This window comes from Mizuhopecten yessoensis, unplaced genomic scaffold (assembly GCF_002113885.1).
Source record: "Mizuhopecten yessoensis strain PY_sf001 unplaced genomic scaffold, ASM211388v2 scaffold11101, whole genome shotgun sequence".
Taxonomy (NCBI): Eukaryota; Metazoa; Mollusca; class Bivalvia; order Pectinida; family Pectinidae; genus Mizuhopecten; species Mizuhopecten yessoensis.
In genome coordinates, this window is record NW_018408880.1 from 1267243 (window position 1) to 1285968 (window position 18726).

General features: G+C 37.7%; 1 protein-coding gene across 20 annotated transcripts in view; it reads right to left on the reverse strand.

Annotated features, from left to right (window-relative positions):
• LOC110465752 (cytosolic carboxypeptidase 2-like) overlaps window positions 1–18726 on the reverse strand; it is a 182256-nt gene that overhangs the window by 93135 nt on the left and 70395 nt on the right. For all 20 annotated transcript variants that reach the window (XM_021521794.1, XM_021521795.1, XM_021521796.1 and 17 more), the window contains one exon: window positions 7651–8307. In XM_021521794.1, the coding sequence (XP_021377469.1) occupies window positions 7651–8307 (657 nt within the window). The remainder of the gene's footprint in view (window positions 1–7650; window positions 8308–18726) is intronic.

An 18726-nucleotide genomic window follows, 5' to 3' on the forward strand; every position in this document is an offset into this window, starting at 1 on the left:
CCTGTCTAGCCCTGCCAAAGTTTCACTTTCAGAACATTATTGTTTATTTCATCTACATTATTTGTTTTCATAAATGTTCAATAAGGTAAACAGATTTCATCTCCAGCACACACGCAGGCATACACACACAGGGAGATTATTAGCCAGGTGGCATAGGACTAGTAGTTAAAATCTGATAAGGCAGCTCCTGCGAATTCCTCAAAAATTGTATTAATTAATGTATATGAAAATTGTATTCAATATATATCTATGTACTGTAATTAGTGCTTTAGAGTGGCTTATGATAGCTAGATAGGGTGTTATTTTAAATGCTGTATATTATCATTAATAAGGTATGGCCTTTTTTCAGAAATGATTTATCAAAGATATATTCATGTCGGAAAAAAGTGTTCAATACTTTGTAACAGTTTTTGGCAGTGGTACAAGGATCCTTAAGTTCAACTTTCATTTTAGTAAATGAACAATTGTTTATAAATGTTAATAAAAATAAGAAATTCATCCTTCTTTATAAAAAAAAATACATCTATTTAACTCGTAGCTGAACTAGTACTGATCCGATAAACCATTGTCGTAAGTAGGTAAGCGCCACGTTAACCCATAGAGTAGATAAACCAATATTGACTCGACGTATTTTACTCGTAGTGGTGAAATATTGACACAGGGTACTTATACACACACACGTAATACTGACTCTCCAGTGAACTTGACTAGTAAGTATGGTTACAAACATCCAACTGCTGTTGATAGTTAGGGGGTTAAAGATCATTCAATGTCTTAATTTGCATGACACTATTTTAGGACCATCTATCCACACTTCAATTAGTTATAGTTGCTTAGATTCAAAAACTGGTAGAACAGTCAAATTTTTTAGGTTATGGTAAACTGTTCGTTTAATAGTTTTTGTAGTTTCATGTAAGATTTAGCCACTTATCAAAAAAAAAAATCTAATTAGGGAAAATCTTGTATAAATCTTGTTGAGGAATTCTGCCCTAAATATATAGGTTGAAACCCTATGTGGACAACAGGTTATTAAGAATTAAACATCATTTTAAGATCACAAGGGACACTGCACATACAAGCCATGTTTTTTTCAATTGGGTTTAATTTGTTTATTGGTTGCTAGGGGTTTTACAGTATCACAGCTGCTAAAGTCATATGAAGACCTATCCATAGATGACGGGCCACATTAACTCATTCACCCCTTAAGACACATTTGAACTCTTCCAATTCAATGGTTGGTATAGTTCATTATGAAATTTCAGAGGTGAATGAGTTAAAGTGTCATTTCACTGAAATGTCATAACCTGGACAGCATGACACTCCAGTCCGTCACCTTATTCTGACAAGTTGTAATAACCAGAGATGTCTAAAGGAAACAGTTTATAGGAAGGAAAAAGAAAGAGAGGTCTCAAGTGTTCTAGTAAGAGGACATGAAGAAAGAAGGATGACTTTCTAAGAGAGTTCTACATTTTATAATCCTGCCAGATCCGAAGTCATCCCACTACTGACCCTTTGCCCTTCAGCCAGAAGGAGCTGATCACACGTCATGACCCCCTATTCAGCTCAGCTAATATTGATTAGCCTACACTTGTGCAGCTAAAACTCATTATTACTTCTCAGATCAATTGTGATAATATGTCACACTATTTCTCTGTCAGTCATATAAATCATGCAATGAGAAATAGCAGGCTAGTTCCAATCGCCTCTTACAATCATGAAGTGAGAAATAGCAGTCTAGCTATATAGTTCTAATCAACTCTTACAATCATGCAGTGAGAAATAGCAGGCTAGTTCTAATCAACTCTTAAAATCATGCAGTCAGAAATGGCAGGCTAGTTCTAATCCACTCTTATTATCATGAAGTGAGAAATAGCAGGCTCGCTATATAGTTCTAATCAACTCTTACAATCATGCAGTGAGAAATAGCAGGCTAGTTCTAATCAACTCTAACAATAAAGCAGTGAGTAATTAGCTAATTTCTATCTCAAACATGCATTACAGTTTTTATTAAGAAATTGTTAAATATACAGACTGCAATTCCATCCCTATTTAAAAACGTCAACCATAGCAACCAGATAAATAATGACAATGAAAATAATGACCTTCAGGTAACTGGAATATAATTTACTATCTCCATAATCAAAAGCTATTTAAATTGGAGTATTATACATAATTGGTAAATGTTGGTATCAAAACAAGATTTGAAAAAGATAAAGTTTAATACAATGCCCACTTTTGTCCAAAACAGTAGAGATATGACCTAATGTTGTCCCTGGGAACTACCAAGCATAACACACAGGCACTCAATGGTAAATATTTATTTAGTGTCTTGTGATCGTAGGGCATTCCTATGGAGTACGTACTTTTAATTTACAGTACAACACATACTTAGTGTGTATAAACATTTATTCGAAATTGATACCGAAATTATAGTTACATCATAGCATGATAGATTGTCTGACAACAAGTCTGGAGTAGTAAAAATAAACAAGTTTGTCTATTCTACATGTACATTCTGCAATAACGTTTTTTGGGGAGTACAATATTTATCAGCCAAAAACCCCATGCCTGGTAATAAGCTCACCCATAACTATTCAAGTTCAGTAGAAATGCCAAGAAATGCCAGAAAATGCTTTATTTCATTTTCCTGTAATAAGCCAACCCCTTCTTTGAATCAGCTAAAGATTATGTGCCCCCACCCCATACCACATTTAAATATTTAACTAAAGGTTTAAAAAAAAATAATCGCCCAACCAATTGTTTTGGTTTATGATTCCTCGAACAAACCTTTTCTTTTTGTCCTTAGGCAGATTCCATTTGCAACATAATGTTATTGTAGTTTGAAAGACTTTGGAATGGAATAGCAGGGAGAAATGGGGTGGAATGGAGCGACGGGAGGGAGGGGGGATATAGGACACCCTATTTTGCACATTTAAATACTAAATTTCTCACTGTGACATACAAGCACTTGCAGATTTTATGCATGAACATACAATTTCAGACATTTTTTTAATTAGGTAATTTAAAAAAACAGATAACTGAACTGTCAATGGGCACAATGCATGTTCATGACAAATTTACTTTTCACACATAATCCTTGAGCCGATAATGAAATTTCACTTTCCTGTGTTTATTATCAATTCTGACCAATCATATCATGACCTGTGGCGTTGTAAGCCACAGGAATGTTAGCTAGACAGTGTATGTGTTTTGTCAGAATGTCAAAAATGTGTCACCTTGAGGTTATAGATTATCACAGAGTTCTCTCCCTTCACACAAACACCTTTCAAAATACCGAATTTATCACCTGATTAGATTAGAAGCAATTACACGACAAAGAAACCGACTAAGGATGGGTGTCTAAAAGGCTATTTTTGGGCTTCTTGATTTCTGTTTCTCAATGGGGGATATAGCATGTTTGTTGTACTACACGTACATTCGAAAAAACAAGTGCAAATGCTTGATTAAAAAAAGGTTTTTGGCAGCTCAAAATGGAAGAGGTAGATAACTGAATAATTAAAAAAAATCAAAATGTGGAAAATAATGATTTTTTTTACCCCCTACCCAAGTTGGAGCCCCGAAAGCAAACTTCAATCAAGAATTTGTATGAGCCTTTCTATATTAAAAGTAAAAAGAATTTGATTTACCCTTAAAAAAAAGAGAGAGAATTCAGAAATTAAGGGGCCAAAAGAATGACCTTAGAAACACTGATTCTGGAAACTGCATGAATGTTCTCGTACCATTGAACAACAGTCGTAATTCATGTTAAGATTGAAGTCTTTTCAAGAGAAAAAAAAATCATTATTGATATCAAACACAACTGATTTTAATGTCTAAATTCAAACATCTAAACTTCGGTAAAATCCTTTGTGCTTTTAACTTTTCAATGATAAGGTTTTGATATCCTTCAGAAGATAAAAGGTCTAAACAGTGCATGGCAGTCGAACAAGAAATCCTCAAAACCCTTTTGGAAAACACTTTGATAAGTAGGCATTACAAAATTGTTCTGATAACAATAACAATCATTGTTACGAGAAAACTGCCTGATCTATATATAGAAATTCAATTTTAAAATCTAAAATATGGGTATTGTGTTTTTCACATTCTAAGATCAATTTCGTTTGAAATATAATATTTACTCTAAGCTGTATAGTACATCATTACAAAGTACTGGAACCAAACCCTGTATATGATATACTTTAGGTTTTAAATTTTCAACTTTGTTAGAGATCTACACTTACAGTATGAATCAGTGTCGATGGTTTAAATTATATTAAGTTTGTATTCCGAAAAGCATTTTTCGAAAAATTACCACACATATTTTATTTATTCGTATATTACTTTTAACACAATAAAAATTATACTCAGTTAAATTAAACTCAAACCTAACCAAACATACTTAACATAATGGGACACGTTTTTCTTCAAACAATTAAACATACATGTATGTCATATTTTGACTTTATTCCCACAGTGACAGAGATATATTATTATGATAATTCATTTTGCGTTACTTATTGTAAAGAACTAAATAAATGAATATATTTTCATTTATTGTGATTTTTTCCCCCGACAGCAACATCTCCACTATGGGTAATGGCTCCGCAGACCTCTGGATCATTAAGCAGCTGAGAGCAAGCTTATCCAATGTGCAACTGGTCACAATATCTAATTAATCTTCTGCAGCATTACTAGGAATAATTCCAAATTGTTATACTTCCTTAAACAGGTCAACAATCCATATAATTGTTTTATATATTTGCATGATTATGGAAAAATAACAGGAATTTAACACTGGAAAACAACTAAATTTCAAAGCCTAGTGTATGCTGAATAGAAAATTGGATTGTCCGTCTACCTTAATATCACTTTGACGATTAGTTCAAACAAATATAAAACATTCAAATCGGTTTCATGGGAAAGTAATCCAACAGTTAAGTTTGTTTGGTCAATATTTATTTGGAGAGATAGCATGTCAATTTGGCAGATAACACTAACAGGTTATCACATGCAGGGTCTGGTCAGTGTTTGTTTAGCCATTAAAAACTGACCAGTAGCACCAAACATCAAAGTGATTCAGATCAACAAGTCTCTGTTTAAATATTGACATTTCTCCCCTACAGTGTCAAGAAGGGGGGTAACTCCTGTATACACCGACCAATATAGATATAGTTTGTGTAGTTTTAAATGTGTTGTATCATACAACGTCATCAAGATGTCACATCATATCAATGAGAACAATCCATCGTTTTCCTTGTCAACATTTTATACACATTTCCAATACATTGTGAATTTATTGGAGTTTTATAGACCAAATCTACAAACTTTACTACTGCTTTTGTCTAGTACAATCAGCCAATTCACTGGGAATTCTTTGCATAATAAACTGCAATATCTAAAAAAAACATTGAGGAGCCTCACTACAAGTCTGACATAACTTTGCTCCAAACACCGTGAGTCAAACCCCTGCCCACCAGCACCAGGGCTCAAATGTTGTCAAAAGCTCCTGACCTCTGGTTCAACCAAAAGCATGCAACACTAAAAATATCTGAACTAAAATTTCTTTGATATGGTTAATTCAACAAACACCATCTCATTCTAATATTAGTTTTGATGTACTTCCATTATTTATATTGTTATATCTTGATCTTCTTTGTGTTTATTACACAATCATTTCAGTAACTCTCTCATACAGCTTTCGTCGTGCCCTGTACTTCACTTGATTTGTTTGTGTTTTACGTCCTATTAACAACTATGGTCATTTAAGGACACACCAGGTTTTGGTGGTGGAGGAAAGCCGGAGGTCGGAGAAATACCACTGACCTACGGCCAGTACCTGGCGACTGACCCATGACCCAGCAGTGGATGGCTAGTGGTAGCAGAATGTCAGACGCCTTAACCACTTGGCCACCGCGGCCCCTTACCCTGTACTTAAGGGTACTGTATGATATTGGGCAGTCCACAAATGTTTAAGTCGCAACCAAACCTAGACTGTTTGAAAGTTTTGTTCTCTTCAACTATGAAAGAGCGATCTTTCTCGGTGTGCATCTTAATGCTGTAAAATTCTGTACAATATTAAGAATGCTTCTTTTTCTGTGCTTAATCTTACAGGTTGAAACTTTTTCTCTTCAAGTATGAAGGAGTTATCTATCTTGGTGCACTCCTCAGAATTCTTTTGAAATCTTCATCAGAATGCTTCATAGACTCTGCAAAATTTTACAGGTTGAAACTTTTTCTCTTCAAGTAAGGAAGAGTTATCTTTCTTGTTGTCCACCTGAATTCTGCTAAAATCTTTAACTGACATGATGTCAGAAGAAATTGATTTCTTTTCAAGTAAATTACAATTTCATCACTTACCTTTTCTGTCAATTTCCTTAGTGATGTGAGTTACACTTACCTGTATCAAAGTCACACAACCATGGTCTGTTTGCTAATGCCATCAGTGTAACAAACTGATATAATAAAGTAATAAATATCTTATAACAAACTCCTGGGGACCTTAGAAGTATTTTACTTTGGGCATAATTTGTTACAGAGTATGATGTTCTGGACAAGATTTCTAACCAAATGGCACAGATAATTAGCCTCCCTATCAGTGTAGCAAGAAGCAGCTCAATTGGTAAGAGTGTTTCTTTAGAGTTCAAAGGTTCGGGGTTCAAATCCTGTCTTGCCCCATAGAATTTTCCCTCTACTGTTACATCAGCTAAAGATCATAATAATGTGTTTATTATAATCTGTTTGGTCCTTTGGAGTTTGTTAACTTGTTCACCCCTGAAGACACATTTGAACTCTTCCAATTCAAAGGTTGGAATAGTTCATTATGAAATTTCAGGGGTGAATGAGTTAAAGTTATCATATGTTTCAATTTAAATCTATAAACACTTTTGTATTAGCTATACATTGATTATGAATCAGCTGGAAGGCCCGGTCTTTTTAAAGCCTGGATAGCTTAACGTGTCATTAATGCAAATTTTCGAAATACAATTTTGGAAATCAATTTGAAATGTACAAATACCTGTTGTGTTTTTGTTGTCTTCAAATGATCTTTTTGTATCCACAAAATAAATTTTAGTTTTTAACTTCAGTCTTGTTTGAAAATATAAAAGATAATAACTTTAGGTTTAGTCTTTCTAAGCTGGCTAGGCTGTGAACAATGGCACGGCCAGCTGATTATTAACAAAACAACCTGCAGGAATAAAACAAACTATGCAATAAAACTATGTATGTATTATGTGTGGAAATAACAGAAGCTGTTGTTATCCTCATCTTTCCCATCCTTCATCAATTCAAGTTTCACCAAGAATCTAAACAAACATTTAAAACTTCTGCAAAAGACACATCAAATGCATGTGAAATTAACATTACAGTGGAACATTGCTAGTCTGGACATTTGATTTCCAGCAAAATCTGCCGAACTTTTCTAGCAAAAGACTTCAATTTTCCTTAGAAGTAAATGATAATTGTTCGATTTGAACTAAAACTGTTTTGGCTAAAGAATTTGAATTGTCTTTGTTAGAAAGAATTCATTTTCTGAATTTAAAGTTTCCGGAAAGTGAATTTTTGAGAAAGCAGGCGTCTAGATAACGGAGTTCCACTGGATGTTATATAATTAGGAGTAGTTGAGAAACTTCGTAAACACTGTGTACTCACTGTGTATATGGAAGAACAGCGGCTCCACTGGAAGATGTTCCGTAAACCACAAAAAACGTGGAGTTGGAAATAAAGGTCCCACATCTGACGGCCAAAAGGGGCCGTTCCCATCCCTAACTACACCAAACTTGTCCACATAAGTTCCGTCTCCTTCCGTGGAAATTTTAGTTCCATCGGGAAACTTGCCAGCCCTAAGTGCTGCTAGATAACCTTCCTTGGTGTAGAACTGTCTCTGAATTTGTCGTAGCGTTGGATATTTTTCTAAACTCTGACGACTTAAATCCTTGATTCCTTCAGAAAGGTTCTCTAAGCCGAACACACCTGGGAATTCGTCCTGATTCGATTTGGACAACTCATCTCGAAACATGAAGTCTATATTTGGATTCTGTTGCATGTAGTTCATTCTGACGAGTCTCTGCATCTGACGCTGGGCCTGAATGGCACGCCAATTTTGATTGTTTAGATAGTCACGGCTATCAAAATTAAATATAATTCGTGATCCGAAGCCATCTGATCTTGGCCCTGCCCCAGGGTGTGGGGTCCTCTGTTTTTCTGCACGTTCGAGTGGTGGAGTTTCGAGAGCCTCTCGGACCCTCTGATTCAGCTCATCCTCCATCTGCAAACGGATCGTTTCCTTCCATGATGCCTCGTCAGAGCCTGTCAATAGAAGAACAGGTGAATGTGTGAATCAAGGGGAGAAAAAATGATTTTGTGAAAGAACAAGAGATTCCAGAGGGATCTTGGTGCCCACCATTGTACCATCTTCATTAGTTCCTTGTCAGTTCGGTCTTTTCACTTCTTTTCTCTAATCTGTTTGATCGAGTCATGTTAACAGTAAATGCACCTTGAGTCTACTTGTGATCTAAACTTAATACTGATGTGAATGAAAGCCAACCTTCAAAGTGAGTCATTTCACAAATTTTCTAGAACAGTACTTAATGTGAAAGAAATAGAATTGATCATTGCAATATGAGAAAGATCTGTTTAGTTCTATCAGTCTCAAAAGATAACATGCACAAGGAGAGATCAAGGGGAACCTACATATTGAATTTGAGAAAGATCCCTCTAGAACTTCTTGAGAAATACCGGTAACAAGAATTGTTTTAAGGACAGATGACGGACAACAGAACACGGACCACGGACGGACCACTGACGCAGGGTGATTTGAATAGATGGTCCACCCACCATCAGATGATGGTGGGCTAAAAATATGCATTACTTCATACCAAGGGGAACCTACAAAATTTTTTAAGAAAGATCTCTCCAGTATTTCCTGAATAATAGCTATGACAAACATTCACTGTCAAAATCCAAGATGGCTGCCTGTTGGCCGTGTTGTTTATCATATCAGTCTCCAAAGTTGCCCTGCACAGCTGTGGACTAAGGGGAACCTACGTAAATATTTGAGAAAGATCCCTCTGGTACTCCTTGAGAAATACTGATAACAAACTTGCAATATCAAATTCCAAGATGACTGCCTGTTGGCCATGTTGTTTATCATATCAGTCTCCAAAGTTGCCCTGCACAGCTATGGACCAAGGGGAACCTACATATTGAATTTGAGAAAGATCCCTCTAGTACTTCTTGAGAAATACCGATAACAAGAATTGTTTAAGGACAGATGACGGACCACAGAACACGGACCACGGACGGACCACGGACGCAGGGTGATTTGAATAGATGGTCCACCCACCATCAGATGATGGTGGGCTAAAAATATGCATTACTTCATACCAAGGGGAACCTACAAAATTTTTTAAGAAAGATCTCTCCAGTATTTCCTGAATAATAGCTATGACAAACATTCACTGTCAAAATCCAAGATGTCTGCCAGTCTGCCATTTTGTTATCTGATCAGTCGCAAAAGTTTATATACAAAAGTAAGGACCTACCGGAACCTACATATAAGATGTGAGAAAGATCACTCCACTAGTTCCTGAGAATTAGCGATAACAAACCTTCAATGTCAAAATCCAAGATGGCTGCCTGTTGGCCATTTTGTTTTCTAATCATTCTCAAAAATAAATATGCACAACTACAGACCTAGGGGAGCGATGACAAACTTTCACTATCAAAATCCAAGATGGCTGCCTGTCAGCCATGTTGTTTATCAGATCGGTCTCAAAAGTTGCCCTGCACAGCTAAGGACCAAGGGGAACCTACATATAAAATTTGAGAAAGATCCCTCTGGTACTTCTTGAGAAATAGTGATAACAAGAATTGTTTAAGGACGGACGGACGACGGACCATGGATGCAGGGTGATTTGAATAGCCCACCATCAGATGATGGTGGGCTAAAAAGAGCACAATCTTACCAATATTATAGATAAAATCTTAGCAATTGAGCACCAGCGATCAACCCAGTCCAGTTTCTGCTACAATTATGTCAAAACTATTAACCCATAAATACAAGTCTCACAGCACTGGCAATTAGAAAAATATAGCACAACATCAATGTCGGACACTTTACACTCAACATACAAACTGACCATCCAATCTGAAAAATTGACCGCATGAACTTGACCACTCCTACCTTTCCTATGCTTACAACGACGCTCTTTTCTCGTCTTCCTTTTCGTGTGAATTTCAAACATCATGAATCCAATTGGTTCAAGCTTGTTTCTTTACATTTTCACATAATTTTCACAGCATGTAGAAAGGAACATTGTGTTTGTCCATATCAAGAGCCGTACAAACCTAAATCGTCATAGTTATGTGATATAACCTCCCCTAATCTTTAATAATGAGCTAAGTCCACCTTTCATCCTGCTAAACGTACAATAGCCAGGTGGGGGTGACAGGGTGAAAGCTGGAGCATTCTGTGAGCAACACATGAATGGAATAACAATCCGTGGCTAAGTTCCTTACAAACATCATTCAGGAACATTTAATCTCATATTTAACAGAAGTGGCTTAAATCAGATCAGGAAAGATTACAACTTAAAAACACCCGCACAGTTTTCTCTCTCTCGTGGACAATCAGCTAATGGTCAACAGATTTATAATGACATTGAGGAATATTTTAGACCTTAATTAACATGTGTACAATCAATCAACATCAAAAATCTGAATCAAGGATGTCTTATCATTCATGGAAACTTTTCTAAATCAAATTCTTCCAGGACCAAAACTCTTCAACCAATAAATATCTGTGTGTTTACATTTTTTCTGTTACATTTCTGTTAAAATAGGTTACACGCCTTTTTAGGTAGTAAGAACATTTTGAAATTTCTTCATTGAGACCTTATTCTAACAAGTATTTAAGTTATGTTTGATGGTATTTTCCAAATTTCGTTGGTTATTAAATTACCGTGATTTAAAAAACAAGGCAAAGTATTGCAAGGCAATCCATAGTCCCCACCAGTAATGATTTCTATATATAGCAAACAGTCCACAATTGTGTCAAACTTTTTCAAAAGTTAAAGGTCAAAGGTCAAGTCATAAGTCAGAGTGACCTAAGTATTGCACACTGCACTCTGCCATCCCAAGATGTCCTTGTAAAACCAAATCTGGTTACTCCAGGTGAAATAGTATAGAAGATATGTCCCAGACAAACTTCTTGGACAGAAAGACGGAAGAACGTAAAAAATTGCTTAGCCACCATTAGGGTACATTTATATCCCCCCAAATTAAAAGTCTGGTTCATACAGGTTTCTTGATTACCCAGGGTTCACTATACACAGGTATATGTATACATGTAATCTTGGCTTGTAGGGCAAAAACTGTTAATATCACAGGGGTTGTTCCCCTTCCATCATTCACTTTCTTCAAAATCATAACTCTAGTACAAGTACAAATGAATCACCTATAGATTTTGTCCAGGTATCCAACAGGTTACAACTTACCTGTAGATTCTATCCAGGTATCCAACAGGTTACAACTTACCTGTAGATTCTGTCCAAGTATCCAACAGGTTACCACTTACCTGTAGATTCTGTCCAGGTATCCAACGGGTTACAACTTACCTGTAGATTCTGTCCAGGTATCCAACAGGTTACCACATACCTGTAGATTTTGTCCAGGTATCCAACAGGTTACCACTTACCTGTATATTCTGTCCAGGTATCCAACAGGTTACAACTTTCCTGAAGATTCTGTCCAGGTATCCAACAGGTTACCATTTACTTGTAGATTCTGTCCATGTATCCAACAGGTTACCATTTACTTGTAGATTCTGTCCAGGTATCCAACAGGTTACCACTTACCTGAAGATTCTGTCCAGGTATCCAACAGGTTACCATTTACTTGTAGATTCTGTCCAGGTATCCAACAGGTTACCACTTACCTGTAGATTCTGTCCAGGTATCCAACAGGTTACAACTTACCTGAAGATTCTGTCCAGGTATCCAACAGGTTACCATTTACTTGTAGATTCTGTCCAGGTATCCAACAGGTTACCACTTACCTGTAGATTCTGTCCAGGTATCCAACAGGTTACAATTTACTTGTAGATTCTGTCCAGGTATCCGACAGGTTACAGCTTACCTGTAGATTCTATCCAGGTATCCAACAGGTTATAACTCACCTGTAGATTCTGTCCAGGTATCCGACAGGTTACCACTTACCTGTAGATTCTATCCAGGTATCCGACAGGTTACCACTTACCTGTAGATTCTGTCCCGGTATCCAACAGGTTACAACTTCCCTGTAGATTATGTCCAGGTATCCAACAGGTCACCACTTACCTGTAGATTCTGTCCAGGGATCCAACAGGTTACCACTTCCCTGTAGATTCTGTCCAGGTATCCAACAGGTTACCACTTACCTGTATATTGTGTGCTGATATTTAGGTACTTGAATGAAATAATTACGTACTTAAGCTAGCAAAAGAATATCAAAACAGTTTCACTTTACATGTCACAGAATGAAATGGCTTTTTTTTTTAAAAATCAAAATGAAATTAAAGAATATCTCCATACTTTTGAGTCCCATTGAGTACAGCTCTTAAGCAGGCAAATAACAATACACATAATGTGGGTTACTATACAACAACACTAAGCACAGTGCCAATATAAAATTGGGTATCAAAATAATGTCAGGACGGAGAGAATAAATTAAAAATATTTTATGGGTGTCTTCTCAAAGACAGAGACATAGTTCAATACTAAACACCTGTACAGAGGACATAGATATACCTGGCAAAATATCATCGTTATAGACTTCTCTACGAATGACCAAGCTAAAATGAGAAGCTTCATTGAGCAGTCCCGTACATGATTCTTCCCGCATATCTACCAGGTAATCATTTCTTGATCTTAAAATAGATTTTTTAATTGATATGCAGTACCATAATTACTCTACAGAATTTAACACCTGAGGGGAATAAAAATATTGCTATACTGATCCGGCAAACAGCCCATATCTTTTAATAATTAAACTCATCAATAGCCAAATCTATTGCAGTTCAGTAAATGCCGTTTCATGGTCCTGTAATAAGCCCACCCCCCAACTTTGAGTCAGAAATTTTGTGTTGCCCCCCCGCCCGCATAAAAAGCCTACAACTAGAACTAGAATATGAAAAATGTTCAGAACTAAATGATTATTTTTTATGATTAAAAAAAAAGGCTATAACTGATAAAAACTCAATTTGTCATGCTTTTTTTAAAACTGTCATTAATCACGTAGATAACAGGTTGGGAAGAAAAAAAATCATTAGAGAAAGAAAAAAATTCCAGACTGAAACACAAATATGACCTAAACTGTCATAAAAAAAATATCTTGATATCTGGGTCCAAATGAAAAACATTGATGATTAATTAATAGCTTGCTCCGGGTGTTTTTTCACTGGGAAATTTACCTGTAAATCACTGCGACTGATTGAAAGCCAAAGAAATGGATTCTACCTGTCAAAATGACGTCAGAACATATATTTACATATTAAACTGACCTTGTAAGGGTCCTTTTTCAAATAGACTATACTTCATATACCGAACTCCAGTAAAAATAATTTCTTTTGTGTCGAGTAGAAATCAAACGTTCAAGCTGTTCTATGACAAGAAACAGATATCGTCTGAAGAGATCTATATAAACATTTATATCGGATATAGCTTTGAAAATACATTCTTTGGAAACGAATTAATGAGTATGCAATTAAATATGGAATTCGAAGGACTCCAAAATACAAAAAAAAGTTCCATCATTTGATAAATGTGTCGTTTTACTGTGTGGTTAAAATTTTAAAAGTGTGCAATCTTGATAAAACATAATAAAACATCTTTATTTGCAACTTTTCTCCTAACGATCAGATAGATCTTGATTGTTGTTCGCAACAGCTAGAACTTGACTAGTCAAATTTTATTCATAAATGAAATATTAGTAGAATTATATAAGGAAAAAATCCAGACTTTGGCGATAAGTTCGACAAATCGAGAAATTGGAATCTCTGAATTTGAATATATAGAAGTTTAACTCATTCACCCCTGAAATTTCATAATGTACTATTCCAACCTTTGAATTGGAAGAGTTCAAATGTGTCTTCAGGGGTGAATGAGTTAAAACTTGACTGTATATAAAAGTATCAAGAGACTCGATAGCCAACTAACCCTGTATAGCAATGGTGTCTTATAATCTATATGAAATTTTAACACCAACTGAATAGGTATATAAATAGTTGAATTAATTAATTTGGATCTTCAAAAGTACTTTTAGAAGGTTTTATCAAACATACAAATCAAAATTACATTATTCGGGTATTTCTCATTAAACAACAGAATATTAATCAAAATTGCCAATTAAATGTAATGATGAAATCTTTCTAAGTCAGTTTTTGAAGTTTGGTTTCTTCATAATAAGTACAGAGAGATTGACTAGAATCAAGGCTAATTAAATATCTTGACACCTGATTTTTATCTTACACATACGAACAATCCGAGGAAGTTGTCTGTTGACAGTGCCGAACATTTCAGAAATCAGAATCATTAAGATGTTTGATAACTGGTAGATCTGTTGTTCCGTATCATCAAATCACTTGATAAGCTGGTTCCCATTGATTAGACCCAGCCTTAATCTACAATGTCATTCTTCACGCCAGCTTCAGATATGAAAAATGTTCAATTATTTGTCCAAAGCAAAAAAAATCATTTCATATTTATTCTCTAATTTAATTTTTCCTGTAATATTTATTATCCGTAATAAATAATAAATTTCTGACTGTTTTTGACAAAAATAATTATACCGAAAGTAACTGTTTTAATTCTATATTAAACAATATTAGGAAAAAGATTTGTAAAGAAATTTTTTGTTATCAAACCACGAGTCGATGGAGCTTGAACTGAAAATCTGTCAAAATCGATTCAACACGCAACAAGATTTAAAACCTGTGCTAAAAAATGTTAGGATTTTTCTTAAAAACAAGCAGCAAAATCTACTTTAATCCTATCCTTCAAAATACAAAATACATTACTGTAAAATGATATCCTAATCCTAACAGGATTACGGTAAGAAATTGAATTCATTGCAAACGAATCCCAGTTCTAACAAAGCACTGATCATCTCCCTCTAAAAACAATATGGAACACCAAATCAGAGCAGGAGGGATGAGATTAGAAATCTCAAACCTTACACAAAAGTTATAACCTGGTAACCATAACTTGTATAGGAATACAAAGTGCGGAAAGATGGACTGAAGGTAACACAAAGGAGCATGCCCCTGTCAGCCAGAACAAGAAATAGTATTGTGTTTTAATTGACCTACATGTGCGTTTTTGCGAGTCACTGATAAGATATACGATACCATTTATTGTAGTTCTTTGGAGCAGACGGGCACATGTGTTCAAAGTACATGTATAAGTCTGCACCTACAACTGTCTGTAACGGTCCATAGTACCACGATATTGTATGTATACCATACCAGCCAGGTACAACAATACTTATAAAAGTATATCAATGAATGTTGATAATAGAACCCTGTTCTGATAGAACCACATAGTCCTGTAACTACAACAGCTGTATGAATCACATTGATATATTTACATTTTCCACTGCAGGTTCCTCCATGAACATTCCCATAAGAAATCAAATTCATAGGGCTATGAATGCAATTGGATCAGTGTCATTTCGAAGCTTAATTCTCCTCCCACCTCGAATGACATGAGACAATCGTTAGAAGCAAACGTTTTAATGACGCTAAGCTGTTTCAGGAATCTTGTTTGCACTGACAACAGACACTTTAATATCGAATATATAAGTGAATATCTATATTCAGGTCAATAATATCTATATTCAGGTCAATAATAAGTAAAAATTTAGAATGTGGATGGCATTTTTTCAATGTTCATGCCAGTATGAATGCAAATCAGTTACAAACATATTAACCATGACCCTTTTAACAAGTTCTAATTGTAACATTGGCTGTTACCAAAGTCTCAAAAGTTACCTCCCCCACCCCACCCTCCACCAGTTGTAAATCTACCTCCCCCACCCCACCCTCCACTAGTTGTAAATCTACCTCCCTCCACACCACCCTCCACCAGTTGTAAATCTTCCTCCCACTAACACCACCCTCCACCAGTTGTAAATCTACCTCCCCCTAACACCACCCTCCACCAGTTGTAAATGTACCTCCCGTAACCCCACCCTCCACCAGTTGTTAATCTACCTCCCCTAACTCCACCCTCCTACAGTTGTAAATCTACCTCCCCCTAACACTTTAATTAACCCTCCACCAGTTGTAAATCTACTTCCCCCTAACCCCACCCTCCACCAGTTGTAAATCTTCCTCCCCCTAACACCACCCTCCACCAGTTGTAAATCTACCTCCCCTAACCCCACCCTCCGTCACTCAGTTGTAAATCTTCCTCCCCCTAACCCCACCCTCCACCAGTTGTAAATGTACCTCTCCCTAACCCCACCCTCCAACAGTTGTAAATCTACCTCCCCTAACACCACCCTCCACCAGTTGTAAATGTACCTCTCCCTAACCCCACCCTCCACCAGTTGTAAATCTACCTCCCCTAACACCACCCTCCACCAGTTGTAAATGTACCTCTCCCTAACCCCACCCTCCACCAGTTGTAAATCTATCTCCCCTAACACCACCCTCCACCAGATGTAAATCTACCTCCCCTAACCCCACCCTCCACCAGTTGTAAATCTCCCTCCCCCTAACCCCACCCTCCACCAGTTGTAAATCTCCCTCCCCTAACACCACCCTCCACAAGTTGTAAATCTACCTCTCCCTAACCCCACCCTCCACCAGTTGTAAATCTACCTCCCCTAACACCATCCTCCTACAGTTGTAAATCTACCTCCCCCTAACTTCACCCTCCACCAGTTGTAAATCTACCTCCCCCTAACCCCACCCTCCACCAGTTGTAAATCTACCTCCCCTAACACCACCCTCCACCAGTTGTTAATGTACCTCCCCTAACACAACCCTCCACAAGTTGTAAATCTACCTCCCCTTAACCCCACCCTCCACCAGTTGTAAATCTACCTCCCCTAACACCCCCCTCCACCAGTTGTTAATGTACCTCCCCTAACACAACCCTCCACAAGTTGTAAATGTACCTCTCCCTAACCCCACCCTCCCCCAGTTGTAAATCTACCTCCCCTAACTCCCCCCTCCACCAGTTGTAAATCTACCTCCCTTAACCCCACCCTCCACCAGTTGTAAATCTATCTCCCCTAACATCATCCTCCTACAGTTGTAAATCTACCTCCCCCTAACTTCACCCTCCACCAGTGGTAAATGTACCTCCCCCTAACCCCACCCTCCACCAGTTGTAAAAATCCCTCCCCTAACACCACCCTCCACAAGTTGTAAATATACCTCTCCCTAACCCTACCCTCCACCAGTTGTTAATCTACCTCAAGTAACCCCTCCCCTCTTTACTCCACCCTCCTACAGTTGTAAATCTACCTCCCCCTAACTTCACCCTCCACCAGTGGTAAATGTACCTCCCCCTAACCCCACCCTCCACCAGTTGTAAATCTCCCTCCCCTAACACCACCCTCCACCAGTTGTTAATGTACCTCCCCTAACACAACCCTCCACAAGTTGTAAATGTACCTCTCCCTAACCCCACCCTCCACCAGTTGTAAATCTCCCTCCCCTAACACCATCCTCCACCAGTTGTAAATGTACCTCCCGTAACCCCACCCTCCACCAGTTGTTAATCTACCTCCCCTAACACCACCCTCCACCAGTTGTTAATGTACCTCCCCTAACACAACCCTCCACCAGTTGTTAATGTACCTCCCCTAACACAACCCTCCACCAGTTGTTAATGTACCTCCCCTAACACAACCCTCCACCAGTTGTTAATGTACCTCCCCTAACACAACCCTCCACAAGTTGTAAATCTACCTCCCCTTAACCCCACCCCCCACCAGTTGTAAATCTACCTCTCCCTAACCCTACCGCCCACCAGTTGTAAATCTACCTCTCCCTAACCCCACCCCCCACCAGTTGTAAATCTACCTCTCCCTAACCCTACCGCCCACCAGTTGTAAATCTACCTCTCCCTAACCCTACCGCCCACCAGTTGTAAATCTACCTCTCCCTAACCCTACCGCCCACCAGTTGTAAATCTACCTCTCCCTAACCCCACCCCCCACCAGTTGTAAATCTACCTCTCCCTAACCCCACCCCCCACCAGTTGTAAATCTACCTCCCCTAACACCTCCCTCCTACAGTTGTAAATGTACCTCTCCCTAACCCCACCCTCCCCCAGTTGTAAATCTACCTCCCCTAACTCCCCCCTCCACCAGTTGTAAATCTACCTCCCCCTACCTTCCCCCTCCACCAGTTGTAAATCTACCTCCCCTAACACAACCCTCCACCAGTTGTTAATGTACCTCCCCTAACACAACCCTCCACAAGTTGTAAATCTACCTCCCCTTAACCCCACCCTCCACCAGTTGTAAATCTACCTCCCCCTAACACCATGCACCCTCCACCAGTTGTAAATCTCCCTCTCCCCTAACACCACCCTCCACCAGTTGTAAATCTACCTCCCCCTAACACCACCCTCCACCAGTTGTAAATCTACTTCCCCCTAATACCACCCTCCACCATTTGTAAATCTACCTCCCCCTAATACCACCCTCCACCATTTGTAAATCTACCTCCCTAAC